Source organism: Myotis daubentonii, chromosome 5 (assembly GCF_963259705.1).
Source record: "Myotis daubentonii chromosome 5, mMyoDau2.1, whole genome shotgun sequence".
Classification (NCBI taxonomy): domain Eukaryota; kingdom Metazoa; phylum Chordata; class Mammalia; order Chiroptera; family Vespertilionidae; genus Myotis; species Myotis daubentonii.
Window position 1 is genome coordinate 81,875,545 of NC_081844.1, and position 14,645 is coordinate 81,890,189.

A 14,645-nucleotide genomic window follows, 5' to 3' on the forward strand; every position below is an offset into this window, starting at 1 on the left:
TAGACTGAAAGGTCCCAAGTTCGATTCCGGTCAAGGGCGTGTACCTTGGTTGGGGGCACATCCTGAGTAGGGGGTGTGCAGGAGGCAGCTGATCGGTGTTTCTCTCTTGTCGATGTTTCTAACTCTTATCCCTCTCCCTCTCTGTAAAAAATCAATAAAATATTTTTTAAAAAAATCATGTGGGTTTATTGGGCTCTGTTGGGTGGTTGTGTTCCACATGAGCTTGGGTAGGGGTACAGCCATCTGGAGGTTTCAGTTTGCTTGGCAGTTGGCCTTGGCTACTGCCTGGAAGTTCAGCTGGAGATGTAAACTGAAGTGCCTTAGTTCTTTTGATGTGGGGCCTTTTCATACTGGCTGAGATTCTCATGACATGGCAACTGGGTTCCAAATGGCTTGTCACTTCTGTGATATGTTGGTCAAAGCCAGTTATGGGGACCTTCCAGATTCAGGGAAAGGGAAAATTGATTCCACTATTCCATGAGAAGCGTGGAATTTGTGGCCATTTTCTCTTAAATATATTTTTATTGATTTCAGGGATGAAGGGAGAGAGAAACATCCATGATGTCATCAAATCGGCTGCCTCCTACACTCCCCACACGGGTGCAAGCCCACAACTTGGGCATCTGCTCTGAATGGTAAATGGAGCCTCCTGGTTCATAGATTAATGCTCCAGCACTGAGCCACCCCAGCCAGGCTTGTGTCTGTTTTTAATTCATGTTATGTGCACACACAAAGTGTATATGTTTTTATAGAAAATCCTTAGAATACACAAGAAATGATTGATAGAGGCTGCCTTAATAAAGGGAAATAGAGATTGGGGAAAACTTTACTTGTGTTCTTTGAATTTTATTATATGTATTACCTATTCAAAAATTTCTTTTTGAGCTCTTTCACCTCCACCACCATGCCACTGCTAAAAGAACCACTGGTTAACAGTTTTCTGTTTTTTAATAACCCAAAGTACAGAAGTGACCTGGTTCCAGGGTATTAAATCTGACTTAAAGCCCTAACCAGTTTGGCTCAGTGGATAGAGTGTCAGCCTGAGGACTCAAGGGTCCCAGGTTCGATTCCGGTCAAGGGCATGTACCTTGGTTGCGGGCACAGCCCCAGTAGGGAGTGTGCAGGAGGCAGGTGATGTTTCTCTCTCATTGATGTTTCTTATTGATGTTTCTAACTCTCTATCCCCCTCCCTTCCTCTCTGTAAAAAATCAATGAAATATATTTTTAAAAAATAATAAATAAATCTGATTTAAAATAATTACATGGTGGACTTCCAGATGATTCTGAGACCACAGCTCTGCTGAAGGCAGTACATATGCTCAAAAGCTGGGTTTAGATTTATATACATAGAACTGGGTTCAAATCTTGGCTTTGTCACTATTTAGCTTCATGACCTTAATCTCTTATGTAAAACCAGAATAATGGCACTTAACCATCAAAATTATAATTAACAATGCATTCTCCGCTGCTGATTGTGTGTTGTCAAAATATATGTCCTCAATGCCTCCTGTGCTCAAAACTGCAGCCAGGCTTCATTATGAACTTGAATCCATACTCTATTCTGTTATTTACACTTGATCTTGAAATGGTTATCATGTTAAAGGCTCAGATAATAGACCCTTGCCAGGCAGCTGAGTAGATTAGAGCGTCTTCCAGATATGTCAAAGTTGCAGTTCAATCTCTGGTTAGGACATGTGCAAGAATCAACCAAATGAATGCATAAATAAGTAGAACCACATCAATGTTTCTTCCTCTCTGTAAAATCAATTTTTAAAAATGTAAAGGCTTATATAATACTAGAGGCCCAGTGCACAAACACACTGGGGGGGGGGGAGGGAGTGCCTCATGCTGGCCTGTATCCTCTTGCAGTCTGTCACCCCTCAGGGGATGTCCACCTGCTGGCTTAGGCCCGCTCCCCAGGGAAATGGGCCTAAGCTGGTAGTCAGACATCCCTCTGGCAGCCCGGGAGCCCTCGGGGAATGTCCACTTGCCAGCGGGGAGCAGGCCTAAGCTGCACTCGGACATTCTTAGGGCTGCTGAGGAGGCAGGAGAGGCTCCCGCCACCACCGCTGTGCTGGCAGCTGTCAGTCTGGCTTGTGGCTGAACAGAGCTCCCCTTGTGGGAGTGCACTGACCACCAGAGGGCAGCTCCTGCATTGAACGTCTGCCCCCTGGTGGTCAGTGTGTTTCATAGTGACCAGTCATTCCCAGTCGTTCTGCTGTTAGGGTCTATTTGCATATTACCCTTTTATTATATAGGATAGAGGCCTGGTGCATGGGTGGGGGCTGGCTGGTTTGCCCTGAAGGGTGTCCGGGATCAGGGTGGGGGGGTCCTGCTGGGGTGCCTGGCCAGCCTGGGTGAGTGGCTGAGGGCTATTTTCAGGCTGGCCACACCCCCTTCAGGGTGGAAGTCCCTACTGGGGTGCCTGGCCAGCTGGGGTGAGAGGCTGAGGGCTGTTTTCAGGCTGGCCATGCCCACGAGCTGGAAGCAGGTATCTGGGATTTATTTAACTTCTATAATTGAAACTTTGTAGCTTTGGTCCAGCTAGAAGCTTCCTGGCAACCCATATTCCCAGCACTTCCTTGAGCAGAGGCCACACCTGCTGGAAGCAGATATCTGGGGTTTATTTATCTTCTATAATTAAAACTTTGTAGCCTTGAGCGGAGCTCAGGGCCGGAAGGGCAGGCGGGAAGCTTGGATTCCTCCATCACCGGGGGCAACCTGAGCCTCCTGCTGCTCCAGGTCCATGGCCACCCCCATCTTTGTGATGGAGTGAGGGTTAATTTGCATATTACTCTTATCAGGATAGCTGTACCAAACTTTTCACTTAGTCCTTTCAAAGTCTCAGTAGGCATTCTTGCTTTGTACCATCATTACCATCCTTGATGCACACAGCACATCCACTCTCTAGTAACACAAACATGAGAAATCTTGTATTTGGCTTCCAAGATATATTTGCTGATGAGCCACTAAGCCAGCGGTTCTCAATCTGTGAGTTGCGACCTCTTTGGCGGTCGAACGACCCTTTCACAGGGGTCGCCTAAGACCATCCTGCATGCCAGATATTTACATTATGATTCATAACAGTAGCAACATTCAGTTAAGTAGTAGCAACGAAAATAATTTTATGGTTGGGTCACAACATGAGGAACTGTATTTAAAGGGCCAGAAGGTTGAGAACCACTGCACTAAGCAGATCCTCAATAAATAATTACTCAACTGAAAAAGTTTGACTTTTCTTCTTAGAATCACCAGATGGCATTACAACCTTACACACAAGCATGAGTAAATGCATGTTTCTGTCTCTGGAGGAGCAGAGCTTGTGCCATCAAATAACTGGGGACAACATAAAGGGAAGTCTTAACCAAGATAAATTGGAAACAGACATTCAGTAAAAAGCATCTGGTTTTGAGTGGAAGACCCAAGATTCTCTGGAGAATTAGGAGCCCCAAAATTTCATTCCAAAGCTTTGTTGTGTGGGCTTAAACATCGTTTATTCAGAGGAGCTTGAAATGCCTTTTCAAAACCTGTAGAAAATCATGGAGATGTGGGGTTGTAGTTCCGCTCTACAGTGGTTTACTTAAAATTTCCCCAGGTACAACTCTAGACCTCTCAACAGATAACTTAATCACGGAAAATTTTAGTCACCTGATTATAATTCTTGTAAGGAAAAAAATAAGGCCTCTTTTCTTTGCTGTGGCCTTCCACAACTTAGAAGCACCTGGTAATTAAGCCCTAAGATTGTTGACTTCTCTGATTCAAACAGCTCCTCTATTCTTACCCAGCGTGGCTCAGTGGTTGAGCATTGACCTATGAACCAGGAGGTCACAGTTTGATTCCCAGTCAGGGCAGATACCCAGGTTGTGGGTTTGATTCCCAGGGTGCAGGAGGCAGCTAATCAATAATTCTCATTTATGTTTCTGTTTCCCTCCCTCTGAAATCGATTAAAAAATATATATTTAAAGATAAGCAACTTTCAAGGCTACATTCTTTTTTAAAAATATATATTTTATTGATTTTTTTTTACAGAGAGGAAAGGAGAGGGACAGAGAGCCAGAAACATGGATGAGAGAGAAACATTGATCAGCTGCCTCTTGCACACCCCCCACTGGGTATGTGCCCACAACCAAGGTATATGCCCTTGACTGAAATTGAACGTGGGACCCTTGAGTCCGCAGGACGATGCTCTATCCACTGAGCCAAACCGGCTAGGGCCGTGGTCGGCAAACTGCCATTTAACAAAGAAAAATCAACCAAAAAAATGAGTTAGCGTGTCACCTCTGACATGCGTGTCATAGGTTCGCCATCACTGCCCTAGCCCAGTGGTTGGCAAACTGCGGCTCGTGAGCCACATGCGGCTCTTTGGCCCCTTGAGTATGGCTCTTCCACAAAAAACCACGTGAGGGCGCGCACGTACAGTGCAATTGAAACTTCGTGGCCCATGCTCAGAAGTCAGTATTTTGTGGAAGAGCCACACTCAAGAGGCCAAAGAGCCACATGTGGCTCACGAGTCGCAGTTTGCCAACCACTGGGCTAGGGCAGTGATGGCGAACCTATGACACGCATGTCAGAGGTGACACGCTAACTCATTTTTTTGGTTGATTTTTCTTTGTTAAATGGCATTTAAATATATAAAATAAGTATCAAAAATATAAATCTTAGTTTTACTATGGTTGCAAATATCAAAAAATTTCTATATGTCACACGGCACCAGAGTTAAGTTAGGGTTTTCCAAAATGCTGACACGCCAAGCTCAAAAGGTTCACCATCACTGGGCTAGGGCAAGGCTACATTCTTGCATCCCCCTCCTCCCTGCTGTTTTCACAACTCAAGGATAATTCACACCAAGGTGTCTCTAGTTAATATAAATTTCCCTTTCCCACCTCCCCTTCAAACAAGCCTCTTTTGACCTCTTCATAACTTTTGCTCTAAGCATGTTTTATAGGCTTGGGAGAAATATTGATAAGATGTCTCCCTGGGACATCTGTTGGACTGTCTCATGGAAAGCAAACAAAGTAACTTTTCAAGACAACCTGGTATCCGCTCAATTTCAACACAAATCTGCCTCCCTTGTCACTTAGCAACTTTAATTGCTTGCTCTTTAAAAACAGCAGCCACCCTATCTTTCCTGCCCTGTAATGACTAGTAATACTTGCCCCTTTTCCTCCCTTGGAAAGTAAAATAAACTTCCTCTCTGCATCTCTTACTTTATAAGAACTTTTTCACACCCCACATCACCAGCCAAACCCTAACAATTCCCTAATGAAAACTCAGCACTATCCTCTTCATTTTCCTGTTACAGTAAAGGCATGTCTCCTTCCAATCCCATTCTTACATTAGCATCCATTATGAATTATCCCTCTTCTGTTTTTTAAACCAATCTGTACCTAAGATACCCTTCCTATCAACATAATTGTGCTCAAAATTTCCCATAGTAAAACAAGAAACAGCCAATCTTTTCTGCTTTGGGTAGTTTTAATCTTCCTGCTTCCCATATACTCAGTGTAGGAAGCATGCCTCTATGATTCATCATCATAGAAAAGAAACAGCATGTGGCCAAGTGGTTACTGAATTTCCCCAGAGCAAACAAGATGTGGGGGTTGGGAAGAGGGTGTGAGAGCTGTGCACGTGACTGATAGCATCTGTCCTAGGAAGATTCCCCTAGAAAAGGCCCCTGCCCATTTTTTTTTTTTTTTTTTTTTAATAACCCAATGGAAGACAGCAAGACCTAGGAGACCTATTAGGAAATAGGTGACCAAATAGTACTTGGCCAATGAGGAACTGGAGGAGGGACTAAATAAACAGATTGTGTTCCTGTACAATGGGCGCCCGCTCTTGAGAGTAAGTCATTTTCTCCATGCTTTTGTTTCTTAGTCCATCATTTGAAATTTGGACAGGTAGTTCAGTTTGTTGGTGGGCAGGTGGATTCTGGTCAGAGCACCTGCAGGAATCAACCAATGGGTGCATGAATGGGTGGAGCAATGGATAGATGTGTTTGTTTTTTCTCTCTAAAATCAAATAAAAGGTATTTTGGCTGTCAAGGCAGCACAATTTCTGTGCCTCCTCTCTTTTGCCAACTTTTTTTTTTGCTTTCCCTCCTCTACCCCAACCCCAACTCTTTCTCCTTTGCCATTCAACTCCACCTGATTAGTTTTCCAAGGATTGATCCTAAGTCCTCCAACTCCCATTGCTTCATTTATATCAAGTTGAATTTGCCACTAACATACACCCATTTCCGTCAGCTCAAGAACTGTAAATACCAATCCTGACTTTAAAAATTGATGCCAGATTCCACGTGCTTACTGTTTCCCCAGCTGAATCATCTTCCAATGCCCGTTAATAGCACTGCTAACCCTAGAGTTGTCATTCACCCATGACACGTCTCTCCCTCATCTTCCATATCCAATCAAATTAACAGGACTAGCTGCTTTTTTACTAAATTATCTCGCTTTCTACTTGTCTCTAGTCTTCTCCATTTATGCCCCTCTACAATCTTCACATTGGACCTAGGATAATTTTTCAACGATGCGAATCTGACTCGGCATACTTAAGGTTTAAAAATTTCAAGTGCTATTAACCAGGACTTATATTCACTGATTTACTTCAGAAGACGCCTGTCCCTCTGCATTTGCATTTAAAACCCCAGGGAAATAAATGGCCATTTCCTCCAGCCTGATCTATGCAATTTATCAAAATCCGCCTCAGGTTTTTTGTGTGTGCTTTTTTTGTTTTTAATCATTGATGTTTCTTTTTTTAATAATTCTTTATTGTTGAAAGCATTGCACATGCCCGCTCCTCCTTATCCCCTATTGCGCCTCGGTGTGTTTTTGTTTGTTTTGTTTTTAACACGTACTAACAGAGAACAAAGTTTTACATTTAGTCAAATTCACCAAATGGCGGTGGCGGTCTTTTCGGTGGGATGGGTTTGCTGTGTTACCTCTCAATGGCCCTTCACAGAACTCCTGAGATTAAAAACCAGCCAGAATGACATAGTGCTTCCTACCATTCCTCCGCAAATAATCAGATTTGCCTGAGAGGATAGAAATCGAATCTAAGCCTAGGACTCCCAAGCCTCGCTTCTAACACATACCCTATTTAAATTTTACACCATGCAATTTAGGAGTTTGGAAAAGGGTTTTGTTTGGAGAAAATTGGACTCGAACCCGTAAACTGTAGCTGCTTCCTTACCTCCCGCCACAGGCGGGCTCCTGGATTAGAGAACCACCTCTGCCGTGAGCGCGGGAGTGCAGTGCGCGCACCAGGGAGGGGGCGGGTCCTGGCGCGTGCCGAATGGAGGCCCGAAGTGGGTGGGGGCAAGCTCTCGCGAGAGTGAGCTCTTTGGCGGCTGCTGTTGCTGCCACCTCTTACCAGCGCCGTTGCTGCGGAGGATTGTGGGAGCCTCCGCGTCCCGCTCGTTAGGAGAGAGGTACCTCTCCTTTTCCCTCTCCCTTTCCTTAAGGTAGGCGTGAAGCGGGTAAGAATCGGGGTGGGGTGGCCGGGGGTTCTCTGCGTCCGCCTGGAGGAGGCAGCGACTGCGACAGGGGCTGCGGGGAGCCGGCGGCGCGCCTTACTTGCTCGCTCCCGCTCGTCCGCTCTGCCTCCCTCCGCGCTGCGTACGTGAGCCGCCTCAACGGCGGCCGCCATGTTAGGAGCGCAGTGGCGGCGCAACCAGCCTCCTCGGGCGGCTGAGGTGAGCGGTCCCGGAAGGACATACGCAGCCAGCCATGGGCCCGGGGTGCGGTGAGAGAGTCGGGGGGCGCGGAGGACAGCCAATCGTCCGAGCTTCCCGCGCCCTGGGCTTTCTGTGGGCGGGGGCGGGACGACGAACCCGTTACACGCGAGCTGCAGCGCTGAGAAGGGAGGAGCACTAGAGGCCTGAGGGACCGACTGTCCATAGGAGGCCTGCCGTTTGGGGAGGACAGTTAAGCGAGGGAAGTCCTTGGATAGTGCCAATTCCACATATTTGCTTTATTTTTTTTTTCTCTTGCGCCTGGAAGTGTGCACTAAAATGGAGGATTTTGCAGATTGAAAGGCTAGGCGGTTTGAGCAGCCTCGCTTTCTTGGTGTCACGGCCTTCGCTCTGCTCCTCGCCCATCGCCTCGTAGCGCCCCCTAAGATTCCTCTGTCCCCCGCCCACACACATGCGCGCGCTATTTTAGCCGGACCTCGGAAACAATTCGTCCCCACCCCCAGGCGCTTAAAAATGGCCGAAAAATGAAACGTTAACGCTTGTTTTTTGCATTGCGTCGTGGATAAAGCCATCGGCAGTACACTGCGAGGCAGGAGATTTGTTCTGGTTTAGAGGCTCGCCTCACATTCCTTTTCCTTTTATTAAAATATTATCAGTCTAGGTTCCCTGGAGCGGATCGTGTGGTGTGGGACCTTCCGGTTTCCAGACAAAGGGTTTGGAGTACCGTGGTGTAGTCGCATCGCTGTTCTTTTCATTGCTGCTAGCGCTGTGCGATGTTCTATCTACGGGGATTTTCCCCATTTACCGTGGAGGAATGTTTTCTAGGTGTTTATACTGTTCTGTGGGATATTCCTATCGGATGACTTACAGTTTTCCAGCTAGATATTTCTAGAACGTTTACGGCGATTCCGAAATTTCTAGTCTTTATCAAGCGCGCTGGAGTAATGAATGTGGGAGTCGTTGATTTCCCAGGTCGTAGTCATGAGATTTTGTATTGATGCTGCGTTTTGCTTGTTGAACAGAGCTTGGTTTAAGATTTTCAAATAGGCATGGTTTTCTCCCAGGTTAATTCAAACAGTTGTACTCTCCGGCAAAAATAACATGAGGATTAAATGTTCAGAATAAAATTTACTTTTAAAAACTCAATGGTTAGTCATCTATGCAGTCTATTGACATAATTTTTTCAACATTAGTATTGTTTTAGTCATCAAAAAGGCGGGGAAGGCAGATTTTTGATGCAAAAAAGCTCTATGGTGTGCCTTTCTACATAACTAAAAACGGTTTTTTTTCAAACCCGAAATTAAACATAATTGAAGTACTACATGGAGATTTTTCTAGCTGGTTATGTAACATTTGGAAAATCGATCTTTAGCCAGAAGATGTTTGTGTTGAAGTGCATTAAATTTTTTAAATTTCCATTTCTCCCTTTGCATTTAACATATATTTATAACATTAGTGCATACTTTACCCAGAGAGGAATTTCTCTCTTAATTATCTTTACATATCTCCCTTATCAGCTATGTGTAAGTGGTTTTGCTTTTACCTAACATTTTGAACTAATTCGGTAGGATTTAACCACCCTTAATTTGAATTTCGTATGTTAAAGGAGTATTAAAACACTAATTTTACTAATGCTTTAGGGAAGCGTAAACGCTAAATAATACTACAAATCAGTTTATGATAAACAAATTTAAACAACTGAGGAATGCAAAGGAAATGTATTACATAATTTTAGAAATGTTCTGATCGCTAATTTTATAGAAGATTAAAACCCAAGAGAGGTAATAGATTTATGTACATGAATGTTAGTCACAGTTATTAAGCATATTAAAAATCCAAGAGATTGAACATTTGGAGATCTGCTAATTATAGTGTGGCCATCAAATGGAAGTCTGCACAGCCATTTAAAACTGTTTAAGAGTAATGATGTGGAAATGATAATGGAATATAGTATTAATTGGAAAGAAAGAAAACGTAATAAAATTCTGCTGGTGCCAAATTTAATATTTCGTTGTTGTTTAAAGGAATGTGTGAAACAAAAAATAGAAATATGTCCAGAATATTAGCTTTGGATAGGTGTTATGGGTGATTTGCATTTCCTTATGTTTTTCTGAAATATCCACAAGAAATTATATTTACTTTTGGAAAGAGGGGTGAAAGGAAACATTTTTTGTAAATGTTAGTTAGAACTGCTTAAAAGACCAGAATTTTGTGGTGTTTTGTTTTTTAGGGTAATTGCCAGAAGTGAGACACCTTCCTTAGTCTGAGGTGTAGTTTTCAAAAGTGACAAAAAGTAATAGTGTTTGTTGTGTAAGATACTCTGGTTATTATGTGTAGACAAACATTGGAATCTAAAGACATTCTCATTTTCAAATATTAAGTTTGCTATTATTGGGACTAATGCTAACTAGTTTACAGTATGAGCTGTAGCCATTAATTATGTTATGAGCAAAACCAAAGAATTGGATAATGGTTTATTAGATGTTCTTTCAGTTAAAAAGTACTTTGTTTTGGCCCTGGCCCTTCTGGCTCGGTTGGAGAGTCATCCTGTGTGTCAGGAGGTCGTGGGTTCCATTGCCATCAGGGCACCTACGGGAGTGACAATGGATCCATCTCTCTCCCTTTCTCCCTTCCTCCCTATCTAAAATCAATTTTTAAAAATAAATAAGTAAAATAAAAGTACTTCGTTTTTATATGCCTCATTTAGAATTGCTTTGTGTCCCACACTTGTGACTTGTTCTGAGTATACTTGACTGGCTTTGGGTAGACAATACTAAGTTCTTTCAGGGTGGGGTGGAAGGGTTGTAGACAGTAGCTTTGCTCTTTTAATTTTTAGCTATGTAGTGGGCCTTTTCACAGGGTCAATAAAATTTTTTTAAAAGCTACTCTAAAGTTTAAAGCCTAATTTATATAAAATACATTCTTTTTTTCTGGGAAGTTTTTTAAAGGGCTTATGTCTGACACTCTTGATCTAGAGTCCCAATTAACCTGTGATTTTTGGTACATCCCTCTCTTTTTTCTTTTTTTTACATATCGTATAGCAGAATTTAATTAGTAGAAAAACAAAGAAGGGTGCCCAGGATGGGGGCTGGGTGTCGTTCTTCCCAGACATTGCTATTGGATATACTGCTGGATAAGAAGAGCATAGAGGAAAATAAAGACCATCTATGGTAGATGTCATAATGGGCAAGCAATAAATGCAGCAGGTATGGAAAGAAATCAGTTGATAATAGGGTTTGAAATAAGCTCTTTGATTTGCAGTATCAGTTTGCTAATGAAGAACTTTGTGATTTTTCAAGGTGATTTGTATGCCCCCCCCCCCTTTGTGGGGATTAAATATCTTCCTTTGGTATATTAACTCACAGGAGAAGACCCTATACCAAAATGTGAAATTTTAAAGTTGAGTGTTTGAGCAGGCAGTGGTTGGGAAAGGAACAGCAATATCAAATAAACACAAACATTTGTACTTAAAATATTCTTGCTGTGAGGTGTGAAACGTGAGAACAATTTTAATGCTTAACTGTATCCTTGTACAGGCTCTGGTATTCTGGAATGGCACCATGTAGGAGGCAATTTCACACTTAAACATTATGAGGCACCAAGAAATTTTCATAGCATTCTTGCTAAGGCAAGAAATTAGAAACAACCTTAAATGTTCATCAGTTGCAGAATAGATAAGCATATGTACTGTAACAGTATATTGTAGCGAAATGTAGGTTTAATTCATGTTGAAATCAGTTTCTAAAAGCAGGTAACAATACATATTATTAAGTCAATTTGTAAAAGAAGTTAATGTAAAAGTAACATTTTCTAAGATACAAAGTGGTAAGATAAGGGACTATAAGAGGGAAGGAGGAATGCATTGCAAATTGGTATGTAAAAGGTATCTGAGATCATGTTAATGCTCTGTTTCTAATCTTGAATATTTGTATACACTTGTTTGTATAAAAATGCATTTATAGGAAATGGAGGTGCTGGGCCATACCAGTATTAAATAAGAGAAGAGACACATTCCAGCTAGTAATTTGCACAAGAGTAGCCTCTATAATTGCTCATAAAATGACCTTTCTCATGAGGTGTTGGCAAATGGTAGAAAGTGGGTTTAGGATGCAACCAATATATGAAAGTCATTGAAAACCATAATGTGGACTTCATGTGTAAGTAGTAAGGTGTAGTATGTTTTTAAACAGTGGAGTGTAAGATAATGAGTGATGTTTTAGGAAGTTTATATTGGAAGTTGAACATGCATGGATGCAAGGAGTCCAGTGGAAAGGCAGGAGGACTGGTCTCCATTAAGGTTATGGCAGAGGAAATAGAGAGGTAAGGGCTTTGTTCTGGAGGAGGAAAAGGTAATTTAGAGGTAGATTGGCAGTAGAGAAAGAAGGTAGAGGTTTAATTTGTCTGCTTTCACTATAATTCACTTCTGTTCTTCAATTTTATTTGTCTGGGTTACTACCAGTCTTTAAATCTGGTTTTTTAAGCTTACCTCAGGTTCAGTAATAAAGTTCAAATATGAATTCTGGCTTTGATAGAAATGGATGGGACATAAAGGTACAATACAAGTGTGCCCTGGTCATGTGGCTCAGTTGGGCATGGTCCCATGTACGGAAGGGTAGTGGGGTCAATTCCCATCAGGGCACGTGTCCCAGTTTTCAGACTGAATCCCCAGGGGCATGCAGGAGGCAGCCAATGTTTCACTCTCACATCGATGTTTTTCCCTTTCCCTAAAAATCTATTAAAAATCTTTTTTGAATAGGTACAGTACAAATGAAAGATTTTTAAGTTCTTTATTCATATATCTTGGTCAGTCCTTTTATCTCTAAAGTTTATTTTCTCCTTGGTTTTGAGGATCAGATTACATAGATTACTGTGTGTGCTTAGTATGTGTCAGACACCATTCTAGGTGTTTTGTGTAGGTTAATGTATGAAATCTTAAAGGTCTTACAAAATAGGTATTTTTATTCCCATTTTACGGAATTTGGAAACAAGTAATGTGCCCCAAATCACACTGCTATTTTGTAATAGAATCAGGATTTAGATCAAGGCATTTGGGACACCAAAAATCGATACTGCATTATATACCAAATCAAAGAGTTGTGCATGTGTTTGTGGAAGCAAAGAAAGTAGAACATAAAGTGCATATAGAGGAAAATTGTAAGGTTGCAGAATGGTGCTTGGATGAAAACCACTAATTTTGCTATTTGTTAGAGAAAAGAGTAAGCCAAGTTAGTATCAGATCAAATCAAGAGTCAAAATTGTTCGGTAAATGGGATAACTTTCTATCCTGTGATATGGGATTATTAATTACTTCCCTTTCTTGCTCTAATCTGAAAATATTTAATGTCTAATTGAAAGTCACTGGGAAAAATTTTTAAAGCTAGGAAGAAGAAAAATATTTCAAGTCTAAATAGGAATCCCTTCTACTGATTAACACATTTTCTATTTTAGCAGCTGAAAGAACTTTGCACCAATTTTATCGTTAGCCTAAGAATCAAGAGTGGGCTAGACGTTGAATCCAGATCTGTAAAATGGATGAAGGACAATAGTCTTAAAGCCCTTAAAAATATTTGTGAGCCTTTCTGGCACTGCATTTTATAATGTTTCATCTTTCCTATTGTAATGAGGCACATATTAGATGCATTGCTTTATACAAAGCTGAAATTATTAGAGCTGAGGCTTTATTTCCTAAGGGGTTTACTATTTAAGTTAGTTATTTGTTTATTAAATATATTCTTGTTGATTTCAGAGAGGAAGAGAGAGAAACAAAAATGATAAGAGAGAATCATCAATTGGCTGCCTCCTGCATGTCCTCTACTGGGGACTTAGCCCACAGCCCTATCATATGCCCTGACTGGTAATCAAACCATGACCTCCTGGTTCATACTAGTATGTCATTGCTCAACCACTGAACCATACTGGCCGGACTATTTTATTTTGAAAAACATTTTAAGTCATGCATAATTATACAATAGATGAAATTATGACACTGAAGAATAGACATTAAAGTATAAGGCTTTAAAGTGACTCAGCTCTATAAAAAATTGAGTTCCTTAGATATAATTATTTTAAAAACTCAAACGCTTAAATAAAGTAAAATTTATAAATTTGTTGAGAAAAGCCGTGGTGATGTGAAGTAACATTAAAATGAAAACTTACTAACGCTTTAAAATGGAAACTATGTTGATAAACTGTTTAAAAACAGCGGTCGTCAACCTTTCGGACCTCACAGACCACTGGTTGGCAACCTCTGGTTTAAAACACCATTATAAAATTAAGTGAGAAAGCTTTAAATATGGAATAATTAACCTAACCCTGTACTTTATGCAAAGTTCCAGGCACCATTTCCAGTAGATTCAGTAGTTCTCTCATGGATTCCAGGAATCTACACGTTTTTTAAAAATTGATTTGAGAAAGAGAAACATCGATGTGTTATTCCACCCATTTACACATTCATTGGTTGCTTCTTGTATGTGTCCTGACCTGGGATCAAGCCCACAGTCTTAGAGTATTGGGATGATGCTCTAGCCAACTGAGCTACCCGGCCAGGGCCTAGCCTTGTACTTCAATTGGAAATTAGTAAAAGTTTTGACCACAGGAATGGATACCGTGTGTGTGTGTGTGTGTGTGTGTAATTGGCAAATTAAGCAGCTACCTTTTCAAATGATGCTTTTTTTTTTCTTTCTTTTTAATCCTCACCAGAGGATGTTTATTGATTTTTAGAGAGAGCGAGAGCAAAAAACATGGAGGGGTTGCCTCCTACACGCACTCTAACCTGGGCTCATACCCACAACCTTTTGGTGTATAGGACAACACTCCAGCCAACTGAGCCACCAGCCAGGGCCCAAGTGATGCTGCTTTGAAATTACTAATAATGAGCTGCCCCTGCCATCTTTGGTAACATGGTTAGGGCATTTTTACTGTATTGGTATTGTTAGTTGCTACTTTAAACATATTT

The 14,645-nt window shown here is 41.6% G+C and overlaps 1 protein-coding gene across 19 annotated transcripts in view; it reads left to right on the plus strand.

Annotated features, from left to right (window-relative positions):
• MATR3 (matrin 3) overlaps positions 1-14,645 on the plus strand; it is a 50,267-nt gene that overhangs the window by 12,885 nt on the left and 22,737 nt on the right. The window contains exon 1 of one of the 19 annotated variants that reach the window (XM_059698525.1): positions 7,325-7,459. The exons of 12 other annotated variants lie outside the window; for them this stretch is intronic. Coding sequence is in view for 2 of the 7 variants with exons in the window: in XM_059698541.1 (XP_059554524.1) it covers positions 7,643-7,690 (48 nt within the window). In the remaining 5 variants the exon portion in view is untranslated. Of the gene's footprint in view, positions 1-7,324; positions 7,460-7,551; positions 7,691-10,872; positions 10,897-14,645 lie in introns of those variants that run through there. 6 more of the 19 variants (XM_059698534.1, XM_059698543.1, XM_059698544.1 and 3 more) reach the window with 6 other exon arrangements.